This window comes from Cryptomeria japonica, chromosome 3 (genome assembly GCF_030272615.1).
Source record: "Cryptomeria japonica chromosome 3, Sugi_1.0, whole genome shotgun sequence".
Classification (NCBI taxonomy): domain Eukaryota; kingdom Viridiplantae; phylum Streptophyta; class Pinopsida; order Cupressales; family Cupressaceae; genus Cryptomeria; species Cryptomeria japonica.
In genome coordinates, this window is record NC_081407.1 from 454,338,881 (window position 1) to 454,354,786 (window position 15,906).

At 36.7% G+C, this 15,906-nt stretch overlaps 1 protein-coding gene across 5 annotated transcripts in view; it reads left to right on the forward strand.

The window, feature by feature from the left end:
* Nucleotides 1–313: 313 nt before the first annotated feature.
* Nucleotides 314–15,906, forward strand: part of LOC131062630 (probable GTP-binding protein OBGC2) — a 221,799-nt gene continuing 206,206 nt past the window's right edge. For 3 of the 5 annotated variants that reach the window (XR_009111344.2, XM_057996621.2, XM_057998602.2), the window contains exon 1: nucleotides 957–1,139. Coding sequence is in view for 4 of the 5 variants with exons in the window: in XM_057996621.2 (XP_057852604.2) it covers nucleotides 972–1,139 (168 nt within the window). In the remaining variant the exon portion in view is untranslated. Of the gene's footprint in view, nucleotides 586–956; nucleotides 1,140–15,906 lie in introns of those variants that run through there. The other 2 variants (XM_057997895.2, XM_057997252.2) reach the window with 2 other exon arrangements.

Genomic DNA, 15,906 nt, shown 5'->3' on the forward strand with positions numbered 1-15,906 from the left:
TTTGAGGAGACAAAGTTAGACAAAACTTCAGATTTTTGGATCCAAGACCCACCACATATTATCTAACATAAAAAAGAAGTTAGTGACTTCATAATATTTTCGATGCCCTTGTGACTTAGAATTGTGTTTGTCTACTACTCTTTCATCACTACACTTAATCCCATAAACTTTTGAATGCTTTTAATAACTTCCACGAGGGCAAACAACGTATGGAACCCACAAATAGCTAGCAAAGAAAGTATGCAAAGCCCAAACAAATTGTGTTTGATCTCATAAATATAAGTGACCTCATTTAAAAAATAAATGAAAATAAATTCAAATAAACGAACACCAAAGTGGAGGGGAATGAATGCAAAGGAGCATGCGAAGCCATGAATTCAGATAAGTCATAGATAATATGGATTGAAGGCCACTACACAAGGAGCCCAGAAGCATTGAAGCGGAGAAGTACGAATCAAGCTTGCCAAGTTATGGCTTTGGATTATTTATTCTCTACCTCCACTCGGCCTGCTCTGCCTATATTCACTACACTTCAGTTCCACCAAGCAAAGGCAAATACAAATACAAAGGTTGTTACTCTGAAAGGTAACCTGAATGTTAATTAATCGCATTTGCAAGATTCGATTTTATCAGCTCCCTGGAAAATGTTGCAATATAAGCTATGCCTGCACTTAGCTTACGCAGAAGCAAGTTGTACATATCAATTCTTGTATTTTACCATTTGCAATCTGACTCAATACAGAAGTCAATCTTCTTTGAACTCTTTTGTACAAAATTAATCCTAAGACATCTTTGAATGTGTTAATATAATTAACTTGCTAAGTTTGTGGCAAAGTGATGATTTTTTCTCTTTATTATAATTCTTCTTCTGCCGCCGGTAGCTGATGCTCTAACACTCTTTCATATGATTCTGAAGGAGCTGACCTCCTTTATCCTTTAAACACACTTCCTCTAAATTTAGGCTTGTTGACATGGAATATAGGACCTTGGCATGGATATTGTTCAGGGCTTTGCCATCCACTCCCGGCTACTCACCCCGCCGTTCACAGGATCTGGCGTTGATGATGTGTGGGACTGATCTCCGAGGGTTCACAATTCTCTCTGATTCCTTTTTTCTCCCACGCTATTTTCTCGAACTTGTGAGTTGCGTGATTGCACCAGCAACTTGTAAATATTAACACGCTTATTCCTGTGCATAGAACTGTATATTTCTGACATGATTGGACAGTAAGGAATTGACATTCATATCAATGTAATCGTTAAATTTGACCTAACCTAACCAAGATGATGCAGTACAGGCTAGGTGATGATAATCTTCTTGTCCCAGGTTAAATATTGGGCATATTACATCTTTAGCTCTTTAATAATAAGCAGAAGCGCCGGAGCAACAAGGCAGAAGCATTGACATAATTTTGCATTTTAATGCCCTGAAGTAAGTATGATACGAACAGTTGCATTCGGTGTTTGGACTGTTATTGCTTGCTGGGATGTTTGGGTGCAACAGCCTCTGCAACGGGGATGTTTTACAAAAAAGGAAGATTTTATGCAGCCTTTCGCTAGCTATACATAGCTATAATAGGACAGTCCACAGAAATTCTGCTACTCGTGATCCCTGACGATATTGATGGTGCTACTCCCATCTCTCCTCCTTCCTTACCTTCCTTTGCATCTGCCCACGTCCAGTTAGACAATCGATCTTAGCCCATCAAGAACTCTAATTCTTCTGTAATGTGGAAGCATGGCATTTCGAAATATATGGCAATTAGATAAATAGACTAATAGTGTGCATGTTTAACCTTTGTTTTTAATCGCTTGCAATCACTTTTTCCCTTAAAAGCATCTGATGAATAGTTATTTGAGCAATATAATTTTTTTCAGTGTTCCATGTGTTGTTGTGTAGCTAGGTCAGATCCCTTCTAGGGCCGACCTAGTGCACAAAATGCCAAGTGGCCTGTCGGCCTTGGCATTTGGATATCTCAGTTGTATGAGTCTAATTTGGGGCAGGCCCTATTTGGGCGAACCACTTGTGTGTAACTTGTGATTGAGTTAAATGTAACTTGCCACTAAGGGAGACTCATATGTAACTTGCAATATATAGGTCTGACCCTATCCTTGGCGCCAAAAGTATATGGCCGACTTGAGGTCTATTAGGAGGTATTGATTCATATATATGCAAGGTCATGATTGCATCAATAGACATGAATTCAATAACATGAAGGACATGTAGTGTGCTCAGGGGTGACGATAAGAGCTTATTGTCTATGGTTGGGAAGGCAACAGATCTGATGTTTGCCCGTGGTTAACGAGTACTACCATAAAATCCCATGAAGTTTCCTGACTAGGTGACAGGGGATGGGGACCAAGGGTCTAAATTTGGGGATGGTGAGGGGACGGCGGAGGGATGCTGGTGGAGTGGTGGTGCTGATATAAAAAATAGAGGTAAATTGAAATCTTCAAGACAATCTGTAATATAACATCTTTATGAGTGCCCTATGAAAGGCCAACTAGTTTTCATGAAGTTAAAGGTTGCAATCAATATGTAACGACATGTGACATATAGCAAGCGACCCAGCAGTGTCCCCACCAGAGGTGGTGGTGCTGTGGGGAACGTTTCCCACAAGTCCCCAAGTCTCGAAAATGTCCCCCTACAGGAGACGGGTTTTTTTCGGGGGACGCATCTCTGTGGAACACTAATTTTTTTTAATGTTCATTCATTGTTAATCAATATAGATAGTGTCATGACCCTGATCAGGTCACGATGAATACCATAACAGTATTTACTGTCATATCAGGAGCAAATAAATAGATTTAGAAAATTGACAATTTTCTTTAACCCGTGTCAGACAAGACAAGCGGCAAAAAAGAAATGGTGATTCTGCTCCATCGAATATTAATACTTGATCCAACACCTATATCTAGATCGATATATACTCAGTAATAAGATGAGACGCATATACATGGTAAAGGAAAGAATTCAATAGAACAAGCATAGAACAAGCATAGAACAAGCAACCTCATGTAATTATATCGGCAAGTGCTATTGACTATGAGAAGCAATCCATTAAGACAGCGATCTAATATGTTTTCAACAGCGATTAAGATTAGTTATGATTGAGAGGACAATTGGAAGAGACACCCCTCTTCAAGAGGGTGAACGCCAAAAAGGGACACAACCCTCCAATGTCAAGTAAATGATATTTAAGGAGGAACTTCGATTGAAGGAAGGGGAAAGAGAAATAGACAGCAAGTGAATGGATCTTAACTGACTATCTAATTTGAGTGTCTTAACTGATTATTTCATTTCAGAATTACTAAGGGGGAATAAGAGAAAATAAGACATTCGATCAAGTAATAGATTTACAGCTTCACAATTAATTAAACTCGACAGCAGATGTATATGCTGTTCCAGCATCTGGTATGATACATAATACATGGCATTCTGATCTGGTTGAATTGTTATCTGTCTTCCACTTGATAGGAAGTAGGAATGTTATGCAGATAACGTATTGCTACTGATATATATTTATATGTTGCTATTCTTGCCATTATGATGTCCATGCATAATATGTATGTAAGATTCTTTAATACTTAAAACTTTGAACTATCCCATTATTGAGGGGAGAATGTACATATGACGGCTGGGAGGCCGAATGGCGGGTGTCATTCCATGCTCCTGGGCTTGATCGATAGGCTCGAGGCTGCAATGTCCCTTGTGGAGCCAATTCAAACTTTGCCTTATTTTCTTAATGATTGAATGTCTAATGCTGCAATGTCCCTCGTGGAGCCAATTCAAACTTTGCCTTATTTTCTAATGATTAAGTGTCTAATGCTGCAATGAACCAGTTATTCGTAAAGAATGGTATTGAAGCATACAAATAGGTATAGATATGTCTATATTTGCTATATCAATGGCTTAGTAAGAGAATGTGGATTTTAATCAATAATGTTGCCAAATACCCTAATAAACTTATTAGGGATTCTGAAATTAAGAAGTCTGATATAATTATTGATTGTAGGATATAAATCTGCGAGATATTTCTACAAACCTATCCTCTTTCAATGCAAATATTATGGAGTAGATCAGATTGTATTTTGTTATGCAATTGCTGTTTCAGAAAGTAACTTTTATGATCATGTGAATATACATGTATAAGAGACGTCTGTCTCAGTCTGATTGCATCATGTTTATCAGATCTGATCAACTGCAGCAAGAATAAAGATAAAGACAATAATAACAACACAAATAACACCAAGTTTTTTGACATGGAAAGCCCGGTTAAGGGAAAAACCACGGTGGGAACCTACCTACAATAAGATAATACTCTGTAGTAGTATGTGTAAAACAATGGGGAATGGACATGCATTCAGGCACACCGCTTAGAGCTCACTGCTCAAAATACAATGACTCAGAAGGCTCCAACCTTTAGGGAAGGTTCACAACTTTACAATAATATTCAGACTACAATCCGGATAACATGAACTGCAAAGATAACATCTGCTAATGTCTGATGATAGTTCCGGTTAAGCTCATTTGTCTGCGCTGCAACAATCTTTGCTCAACACACCATACCCAAGGATAAATTTGCTTATGCGCACATGCACCACTCTCTGATAATGCAGACACTACATTGAAACCTCACTGAACCACCAATTACATAAATATTACACCCATTTATACAAATCAACCTTGACTACAAGGTCGACCAAACCCTTAACACCTAATTACAAAATTACATCACATGATACATGAATATACCACCGGACCAATGCAATGCCATAGACGACATAGCATGGACCTAAATCAAATCCTCGAACAAGCAACACCACTAGAAATCTCGCCAAGATCAACCGCAACACGTTACACAACCAAAAATACTGCATAACATGAAGAATATCACCGGACCCATAAGATTTTCAAGAACGTGCATAATGATCAATGCGGACTACCAAAACAAATAGGACATGATTAGGAAACACCAACAAGCACGTTAGAACCATCCGCAATAGCTGCACCAACACCATTAATAAAATCTTTATCGATCAACATGCTAACACTCAAGAACACTTATCAACAACAATTCAAACTAGAAAGATAACTTGTAGAGCACCAAATCACGAACCATCTGAAATGTAGATACACATGAGCATCCAAAACACTCTTCCAAATTCGCAACTAAAGATATAGTCATACCGGAGCACAACGGATCAAATATCAAACTCTGCCAACCACAGAACAAAAGAACAGTCTTCATACTGGAATCCACATCTCAACCAAATCACCACATATCATCATGGAATCAATAAAGAATGAAGTTTCTCTAGTTGATTCAGCATCCCAAATAGATAAACCAACCAGATCAACTCATTGCAAACACCAGATCACCAAACAGCTCTCTGCAATACCAAAACACAGGAATATGTTGACATCAATGACAACAACATATCCTAGCAGCATCATTATCCAACAATCTCCCCCTTTGGCATTGATGGCAACATATGAATGTGAAAAACAATCAATGCAAAGGAATGAATCAACACCAACAATCTCCAACAAACTCCCCCTAAGATCATGTACACAAAGCTCCAAAGATAAAGCAGTTTTTCACATGCTTCTTTCCCCCTTTGACAGCAATGACAAAGACATAATACAAATCATGCTTCTCTTGCCTTTTACTGGATAATCTCTCCCTCTAAGAAGGACAATCTCTCCCCCTTAGGATAAACTCACAATTTTGAACATCTGAATCATTGTCTGACTATACCGGCTGAGTAGCAACACCAACTCATCAACCCGTATAAAAAGATAAGGCTCTAAAGTCCACCGGATTGATGCAACACCATGCATCTAGTTCTCATCAGGAGAGGCATAGACCTTTAACTTGTCTCTCAAATAGACAAATGTATCTGCAGGCAAAGGTTTAGTAAAAATATCTACAATCTGATCCTTTGTAGATACATATTCCAATCTAACTTCTTCATCACTGACTTTCTCCCTCAAGAAATGATACTTTATTGATACATGCTTTGTTTTAGAATGTAGTACCAGATTCTTTGATATATTGATAGCACTTGAATTATCACAATATATAACAGTATGCTCATCATAAATAACTTTAATATCCGTCAACATCTGCTTCATCCAAACTACTTGAGTATAGTTGCTAGCAACAACAATGTATTCAACTTCATTAGTAAATAGAGATACAACATCTTGCTTCTTACTAGACCATGAAATCAACTTCTTTTCCAAAAAGAATGCTCCACCGGTAGTGCTCTTCCGGTCATCAACATTTGCCCAATCAGCATCAGTATATGAACATAGCAGAAAATCACCATTCTTCGGATACCACAAGCCATAGTCAACAGTCCCCTTCAAGTATCTGAAAACCCTCTTCACATCAGTGCTAACAACTTCTCTCTAAAAGGTTTGTGCAACATTTCCTTCTATCAGCATAGTCCTGGCAGCATCCAAAATTATTCTGCTCTTCCTTTCAACAACTCCATTCTGCTGAGGGGTTCTAGGAGCATATAACTGTCTTCTAATTCCATTCTTCTCATAGAATGTATCAAACTCTCCTGATGTAAATTCTCCTCCTCTATCAGATCTCAGGCATTTCAGCTTCAATCCTGTCTTAGTCTCCACTTTAGCTTTGAATATCTTGAATTTATCTAGCTCTTCTGATTTCTCCCTTAGAAAGGTAACTCACATCATCCTAGAATAATCATCAATCAGCAACATGAAATATCTGTCACCCTGCTTGCTTCTCACTCTAGTAGGACCACATAAGTCAGTATGCACTAGGTCTAACAATCCATTAGATGAATACAACTTACTCTGGAATGTAGTTCTTGTTAGCTTTCCCAACTGACATTCCTTACATACCGGATTAGCAAGCTTCACAATCTTAGGCAAATCTCTAACAACTTGAGTAGAACTTATCCTTATTGTGCAGTCAAAATTAACATGACACATCCTTCTATGCCACAACCAACTCTCATCAATCTGTGCAATCAAACAACTTTTCTCACCAGCATTCAAGTGAAAGATATTACCTTTATTCTTAGTTCCTGATGCAATCTCTATATCGGAGGCATTTAGAATCTTGCATTTACCATTCTTGAATTGCAAATCATATCCCTTGTCAACCATCTGTCCAACACTCAAAAGATTATGTTTTAAAACTTCAACATACAAGACATCATTAGTATTATGCTTACCATTAAAAGATATAGAACCTCTACCACAAATCACACAAGCTTTATCATCTCCAAATCTCACTATACCACCATCATACCTTTCCATATTCACAAATTTGCTTTTATCACCTGTCATATGATGTGAACAACTGCTGTCAATTACCCATTCATCTTTCTCTTCAATCTTAGCAGCCAAAGCTTTCTCTTTAACACTGCAACTTGTAGAATTCACTAGTACTGGATCATCTTCCTTGATAGCAATAAATACAAACTCATTTTCTGAATTCCCATTCTCTAATTCTTCATTTGTCACACCTTCATCAACAACATAATAACACCTCTTCTGATATCTGAACTTCTTGTTAGGCTTATATGGCTTATCATTCTTATCATTCTTTTCATATCTACCATACTTATCAGATCTATCATGCCTTTCTAATTTATCATTCTTATCATATCTAGACATTCTTTCAATGCACCTAGAAGCAAAATATCCTATCTTATTACAAGAGAAACATTTCAAAGGTAACTTTCCATCATACTTACTAGCTCCCTTAGGCAATCTCCTAGCAATAAGGGCTTCAAGCTCATCCAATTCTCTTTCATATCTGGATACCCAACATGAACTTTCTCCTAGATCATACTTTTGCTTTCCGGATATAGAAGCTCTGAATGCAGTCTTAGATTTCCCATGTGATTCTCCAAATTCGCTCAACTCAAATGCAGCAAGCTTTCCAACCAACATGTCTTTGGTCATAGTAGTCACACTTCGGATTTGATCAATAGCAGCTACTTTATGCTTGTAAGTAGGAGGCAATGATCTCAACACTTTAGCAACAATCTCATCTTCTTCAAGAGTTCCACTAGCACATCTGATGTTCATGACAAGCTCATTCACCTTATCCATAAAGGATGTTATGTTTTCATCTTCTCCCATTTTCAATGCCTCATACTTCCCTTTCAAACTCTGCAACTTAGCTACTTTGACTTGAACATCTCCTTCATACAAGGTCTAACTTTTTCCAAATCTCATGTACAGTCTTCAAACCCATCACATTAGTCATCTCTGAATTGGTCAAGGCACTCAGCAATGCTTCCTTAGTTCTTATGTTATGTTCAGCATCCTTGATCTCAACTGCAGTAACCGGTCCATTTTGAGGAACATTGTAGACATTCTTTGTAATTTTCCAATACTCATCTCCAAGACACTTCAGGTGAACTTCCATCTGGTCCTTCCATACAGTATAATTGCCTCCATCAAATCTCATACTCTCCTTCTTGAATACATAAGTTGCTATCCCGGATCTCCTCAAGCGGTCAAGCTTCTTCTGGAGGATCTAGCTCTAATACCAATTGTGGGCAACAACAATGAAGGAAAACTGAGGGGGGGGGGGTGAATCAATTTTCACCGTATTCAACAAATTAAGCACAAACTCAGATCTGATCAACTGCAACAAGAATAAAGATAAAGACAATAACAATACAAATAACACCAAAATTTTTGATGTGGAAAACTTGGTTAAGGGAAAAACCACGGTGGGAATCTACCCACAATAAGATAATACTCTGCAGTAGTATGTGTAAATATTACAATGCGGAATGCACATGCATTTAGGCACACTGCCTAGAGCTCACTGCTCAAAATACAATGACCCAGAAGGCTCCAGCCCTTAGGGAAGGTTCACTACCTTACAATAATATTCGGACTACAATCCGGATAACATGAACTGCAAAGATAGCATCTGCTAATGCTTGATGACAGTTCCGGTTAAGCTCATTTGTCTGCCTTGCAACAATCTCTTCTCAACACACCATACCGAAGGATAAATTCTCTTATGCACACATACACCACTCTCTGATAATGCAGACATTACATCGATACCTCACCGAATCACCAATTACATAAATATTACACCATTTATACAAATCATCAACCTTGACTACAAGATTGGGCAAACCCTTAACACCTAATTACAAAATTACATCACACGATACATAAACATACCACTGGATTAATACAATGCCATAAACGACATAGCATGGACCTAAATCAAATCCTCAAACACGCAACACCACCAGAAATCTCGCCAAGATCAATCGCAACACGTTACACCACCAAAAATACCGCAAAACATGAAGAATATCACTGGACCCATAAGATCTTCAAGAATGCGCACAATGATCAATGCGGACCACCAAAACAAATAGGACACGATCAGGAAACACCAACAAGCACGTTAGAACCATCCGCAATAGCTGCACCAACACTGCTTAATCAAATCTTCATTGATCAACACGCTAACACTCAAGAACACTTATCAGCAGCAATTAAAACTAGAAAGATAACTTGCAGAGCACCAAATCACGAACCATCTTAAATGTAGATACACATGAACATCCAAAACACTCTCCCAAATCCGCAACCAAAGATATAGTCATACTGGAGCACAATGGATCAAATACCAAATCTCTGCCAACCATAGAACAAAAGAACATTCTTCATACCGGAATCCACAACTCAACCAAATCCTCACATATCATCATGGAATCAATAAAGAATGAAGTTTCTCTAGTTGATTCGGCATCCCAAATAGATAAACCAACCAGATCAACTCATTGCAAACACCGGATCACCAAACAGCTCTCTGTAATACCAAAACATAGGAATATGTTGACATCAATGACAACAACATATCCTAGCAACAACAATATCCAACATATGTATGCTTAATATATGAAGTCTGATAATGGGCAAAATTTAGTAGTAATATTAATATAGACTGCAATATGTATGACAGTCGTATTTAATTTCATATATATTCATAATACACGAGAAGTTAGTATACTTATAGTTTGAATCATGCTGTTACTGTCAGTATTTAAGATGGGATTGAGTTGTTTCCAAAATGGCCAGTCTAAACCCAGCCAATAGAATGATTCCCAAGATAGGGTAGGGATCAACATCCCATAAACCTTGAGGGCATAGTCCCAAGATAGGGTAAGGGCTTGGATCTGTAAACTTTGAGGGAGCCTTTTGAGTTTGGTATCTAATTGCTTGGCAACATAGTCATCTTCTCCTTCCTTAAAACTGGAGTAGTAACAAGGATTGAACTTTGCATTAAGAATTATGGATGACACAATTAATTATCTAATAATAGAATTAATTGCCTAGTATGGTGGATTGACAATTTATTCATGAATAATTGATAAATTATTTAAAACTATGGAATATTACAGATTTGATTTATTTCAAGGAAAGAGCTAAAAATAGAGTTGTCTCCTAATCAATTTAGTTGAAGTCATAAGTATATTGAAATAAATTAATTACTGTTATAACAGAATAGGTCTAAACCTAGTAGGGAACATGACAACAAATGAGAGCCAACCCTTCTAGCTTCATTGACAAGCACTGTGTTTCATTCCTCCATCCTGCCACTGTGCCAAAATGGAAGAACAAACATTAAATAAAAGAGGTAATTTGAATTTTCAAAACCCTTCACATTCCATGCATTTCATCAATTGTGACAAATTTGCTGTTTCTACTAGGATGCAATTTCACAAATGCTGTGGTTGAGGCAAAATTGGTGCATTTTTCAAATAAATTAAATCTGCACAAATTGATGATTTCACTAGATTTAGCTTTCTAATTCATTGTGAAGTTTGCACACCTGTTTTAGGTTCCCCTAAGAAGCTCTGTCATGCATTAGCCAAATTTCAGTCATGAAGTTTGAAATTTGGTGGATTTCAAAACATTTAGAAAAATTTGTTGAAATTCGCCATATATTTGGTAGGGTAAAGGGCGAAATTTGCTTTAATGAAATGTATTTAAAAAAACGGCCGGACTATGATGGCGGAAGTGAAAGCTTTGTCAAAGGAAGAGAAAGCTCTGCTAGTCGCCTTGTGCTACCCAACAGTTTAACTGTGCCCACGAAACTCCTATGCATCATTTCTGTGATCGACGTGGCTTTTGTAGGGCTTTTCATGAAGAGGTTTACTAATAGTAATTTTTGAAGTTTTGTTCTTATTTTAATTTTTTGCTTTTTCAAATTCAATTAAAATTATTTATACTTTATGTTTTACATCACATCGATTTGTTATAGAATTTTTTTTTTGATCGGTATATAATTTTGTTTATTGTTCAATATGTTAAAACTTAATATTTTAAAATATTCAAACTAAACTTATTATTAATAATATAATTATTATTTAATATATTTTAATATATTAATAATATTTTAAATTAAATTTCTAAACATTATTTATTATTTATTTTCTTTTATGTTTAACTTTATTAGTATATTAAAATATATTAGTATACTAATATTATTTTATTACTCATTTTCAACTTGTCCGGTTCCCTGCCCATTCGCCCACCCGGTATAAATTCTATTCTTTCTCCTTGTTGAACAAAGCGGGGGGTGACACCACCTCGGTACAACGGTGGGTAACAGTACCGGCTTCGATGAATCTATAGTTTCGGATTCATCGAAATGAGAATGGGATAGTTAATGTATAAGGCGAATTTAATGCCGTATTTTTTTCCAAATTGTTTGCCCTTTCTGAACTTCATCCAAATTTCATGCTTGCCAAACTCGAATTCGAATGTGCTGACTTAGCTAAGAAGCTATGGATCACCTCAGACACTCCTCTGACCTGAACATAGTCCTTCTTGCTCTATATCTCAAGGAACATTGACAAGTTCATGCTTCCAAGACAACTTTCTTGACTGAAGTAGAATTCCATGACTTCAATAGTTCAGCAATATTTGACTTGTTTTTTTTGATCTTTGTTATTCAAAATAGTAGGGATTTGGCTATTAATGAAACTAACTCCTTCTAAATAATCCCATCGTAATAGGAAAATGCTTCTATGAATATAAAAAACTAATAAACTATATGGGAGTGTTTTCATTTGATTGAACAAGGTCTTGTTGACATTATAGCCAACAAATATATGTAAAAGGAATTAATCAAGTAGTCATTGTTATCTTTCAAGATTTGGTATTGGGGAGTGTGACTGCTAGGGCTCTGTGTATTGTCAATCATCATGAATTAGGTGGTCTACCAACTTAAAGAATTATTGGTTATCTTAGTCTCATATCGTCCCCATTGACATTACCAAATCCCTTCATCAACTCTCTGCTTGATAACATCAAAGATATGGGGAACTGTCAAGTTAATATCTGTAGGGCACTGAAGTCTTCCTTTAGGGTTTGAAACCCTCTACCATTTGCTTTGTCATTCTATAGGCCTAACATCTGGGTCACCAAGGTTTGAAATTTTATCACTTTGACCCCAATAGAATCCCCCTTTTCTAGTATCATTGCTTCTAAGGGCTTATGGCCTCCACTAAATCCCTCATCAGGTCTTTTAACGAATAAGCACCATTTTCAACAGCATGGAGATTCTCAAGGGTGTATATAACATATCTAACAAACATACCACCATCTTTTTAATTCTTCTTAGTGATATTATCATCAACCAAAAACCTTTTGCCCCATATTGGCAAAATCTCTGCAACCATTAAAAATCCCGAAGGTGTTTTGAGTGGGGTGAGAAATAAATTGAAGATTCTCAACTTTTGAAGTTTACCTTGTAGGAATGGTGTTGAGGCTGGGGTTTGACACCATTAGGTTCTTTTTCATCTTCCCAGACAAAACTAGCATCTCCACTTCTTTTAAACCCTTAGCTGCTACTTTGATTGAAGACCTCGAACCCCTCAAGACCCTCGCAAGATTTGATGTTAAACTTGTGACTAATCTCTAACTTCTTGCCCAAAAATTTATCAGCTCCAATGATAAAGCTGTCAGCAATTTCATTGATAATGGTGGAATTTGTAAAAGCAATGTTATTTTTGTCTCTATTGGTGCCATTTGTCCCTTTAACTCATTTAATTCCATATCCTCCAATTGCAAGTCACTATCTCCTTCAGCTAAATGTTTTCCATGCAGCTCTTAGTGCCTTTGCCACTTCCATCATTTTCTAATAGAATTTGTCATTTTGGCCACCCTCCTAGTTATCCATGTGTCGCATAGAATGTGTACAAATGCTTAGTAGAGTAATTCTTGACATAGCCAAAACCTCAACATTGTTGTAGAGTAAGAAGGAAATGGTTTGTGATGATTTTGAAAGGATTCAATCTAAGTTACCGATTCGGGTACGGATTCGGCAAAAAAAAAAAAATACTTGGGTACGGGTACGTCCGTACATATATATATACATGTCATATATTATATATATGTTCAAACATACAAATATGAAACATACAATGTAACTTTCCCATACCCATGATAGATAAATGGTAACAGATAAATGATACACAGTTTTTTTTTAATTGTTTTTTTGACTTTTATGACCCATGGGCCCCGTTTTTGGGTACCCACGGGCCTTGGTTCTCCCGGGTCTGCTTGGGTTCTCCCTGGGTTCCACTCGGGTCTTGCCCAGGTGGCCGGGTTCTTTGTGGGTCCTGCCCAAGTGATCGGGTTCTTTGTGGGCCCACAAAGAACCCGACCGCCTGGGCAAGATCCGGGTGGAACTCATGGAGAACTAGGCTCGGACCAGGACCGGGCAAGAACTAGGACTTGGACCCAGCCTTTTTCCCCAAGAACCGGTATCTCAGGATTCAATTTAATAGGAAATGTATTAGTAGAGTTCAAATGAGAGTAAGTATGAAATTCTTGATAATAGAAGGGGGTGATATTAGTTAGAAACTTAGAATTATGAGGTGGAAAAAAGAGATGATTAAACCACCTCTATTCTCATGTGCACTTCCAACTTACTTCTTTTCTCCTTTGCATTAGTTCACTATTTGTCCCATCCTTGGAGCTCATTAAATCTCGAGGATCCAACATTAAAAAGAGGGGGGTATTCCAATAATAATTGCTTTTTGGTTTCACCCAAAATAAAGCATGGTAAGTCTAATTGAGCTTTAGGGAGGGGAATGCCCTCTACTAGCACTATACATTACCACTTAAAAGACTTAGCCCCCATTCATCTTCTTGTTACTTCTCTCTCAGGGCTGCCGTTATAATAGCCCTACCCACTATTTTATTTTTGTCCATCTATGTGCATTTCCTAATTGGTGAGTCCATCTAAGAAAACTTAAAACTCAGACCCCATCCCACTATTTTATTTTTGTCCATCTATCTGCATTTCCTAATTGGTGAGTCCCTCTAAGGAAACTTAAAACTCAGATCCCATTCCATTGGCTTCAAGCCCTTTTGGTCAAAATACTTGTAAAGTGGAGATTAGAGGCCTGCTTAGCTGTTATATGCACAGAAGGGGTCCATTTACATGACTTTGATACGGTCTGACAAACATGTAACTAGAATTTAATTACTTGGCTCTAATTATGGGAAAAACATGACAAATATCAGGAGCTAAAAGATAAAGTACTATTTGTCAAAAGAGAGAAAAACGAATTTTGCTATTTCATATGAATTGTAGTGCACATGGATACCTTATAAAAATGCTAATCATAAAAAATTGCTCAGGATTAAATAAATTATTTTATTCATCTTAGAGTGTTTTTTGTAAAAATAGATGGCTGGTCCTGAAGTTGTAGGATATTCTGTGATAGAATATGGCCTAACATTTTAGGGGCAGCTCTATGTTATTTAAGTAAACCCTTATAGTTATTAGGGTATAATTTTAAAAAAATCCTCATTATAATTTAAAACTGAACTTATACAAAAAGCCTATTTGAAGGAAAACTAATAAATTTTAAAATAGCCTATTGTGTAAAAAAACTGTTCAATCTATCTATGCTTTGTATTTTTTGGCTTCAAACTGTAGATTGAGCCAACAAACGATGGGTGCTTATAAAAGAATATCATAACCATTTTTTGAAAACCTTGGGAGATGACATGGAAAATGTAGTGGTTTATAATTACCGAGGAGTTTTTCAAGTGTTACGGTACTGTAACTATATGTTTAAACACCAAAATAGTAATAGTAATTACAAATGAATAAACATACTAGAGATTGCACATAAGGAATTGAGATAACTGCAAATATATTGATATAACTAGTTTATATTAACTATCTATGGTACAGGGACAATATGACAACATGAGAGTTCCCTGCCTTGACATTTATCATCCTACATTTAGGTTGGTCAACCAATTGGTGTATACTATATCGTTTAGAATACAACCATCAAGGTACTGACCATGCTAGCAAAATATTAATTAAGTACACTACAAGTGTCAAATCATGTGTTTTTACAAAATTATTTTTGTCTACCTTTCCATAACTTAGTAATTAATCTCCAATTAAATTTACTACACCTATCACCCTTTTTAAAAAAGTGAGCATACTTAAATAACATTGGCTAGATGGTTAATTTTATTATGCGTCCCAATGGATGTGTCACTTTGATTTGATTAGAGATCTTACATGTTCCTCTGAGTTCAACAAGGTTTTTTAATCACCAATATAATTTGGATCCTAGGTGGTCCTAGGGTCTGGTGGGAATCCTATTTTTAGCTAGTGAAAGACACTTATAGAAGATGCAATGGAAACCATTTACAAAATAACCAATACAGATTTGAGTGCAGAAGACTACAGCAATTGGTGCACTTCTAAATGGAAGAATGAATAGGGTACAATCAAATTAATATAGACGAGAAGGCTGAGATTGAATATCCTTGTGTCTAGAAAGAGGTGAACACATCAAATTGATTTTCCAAGACTTCAACATCTTTGCAAG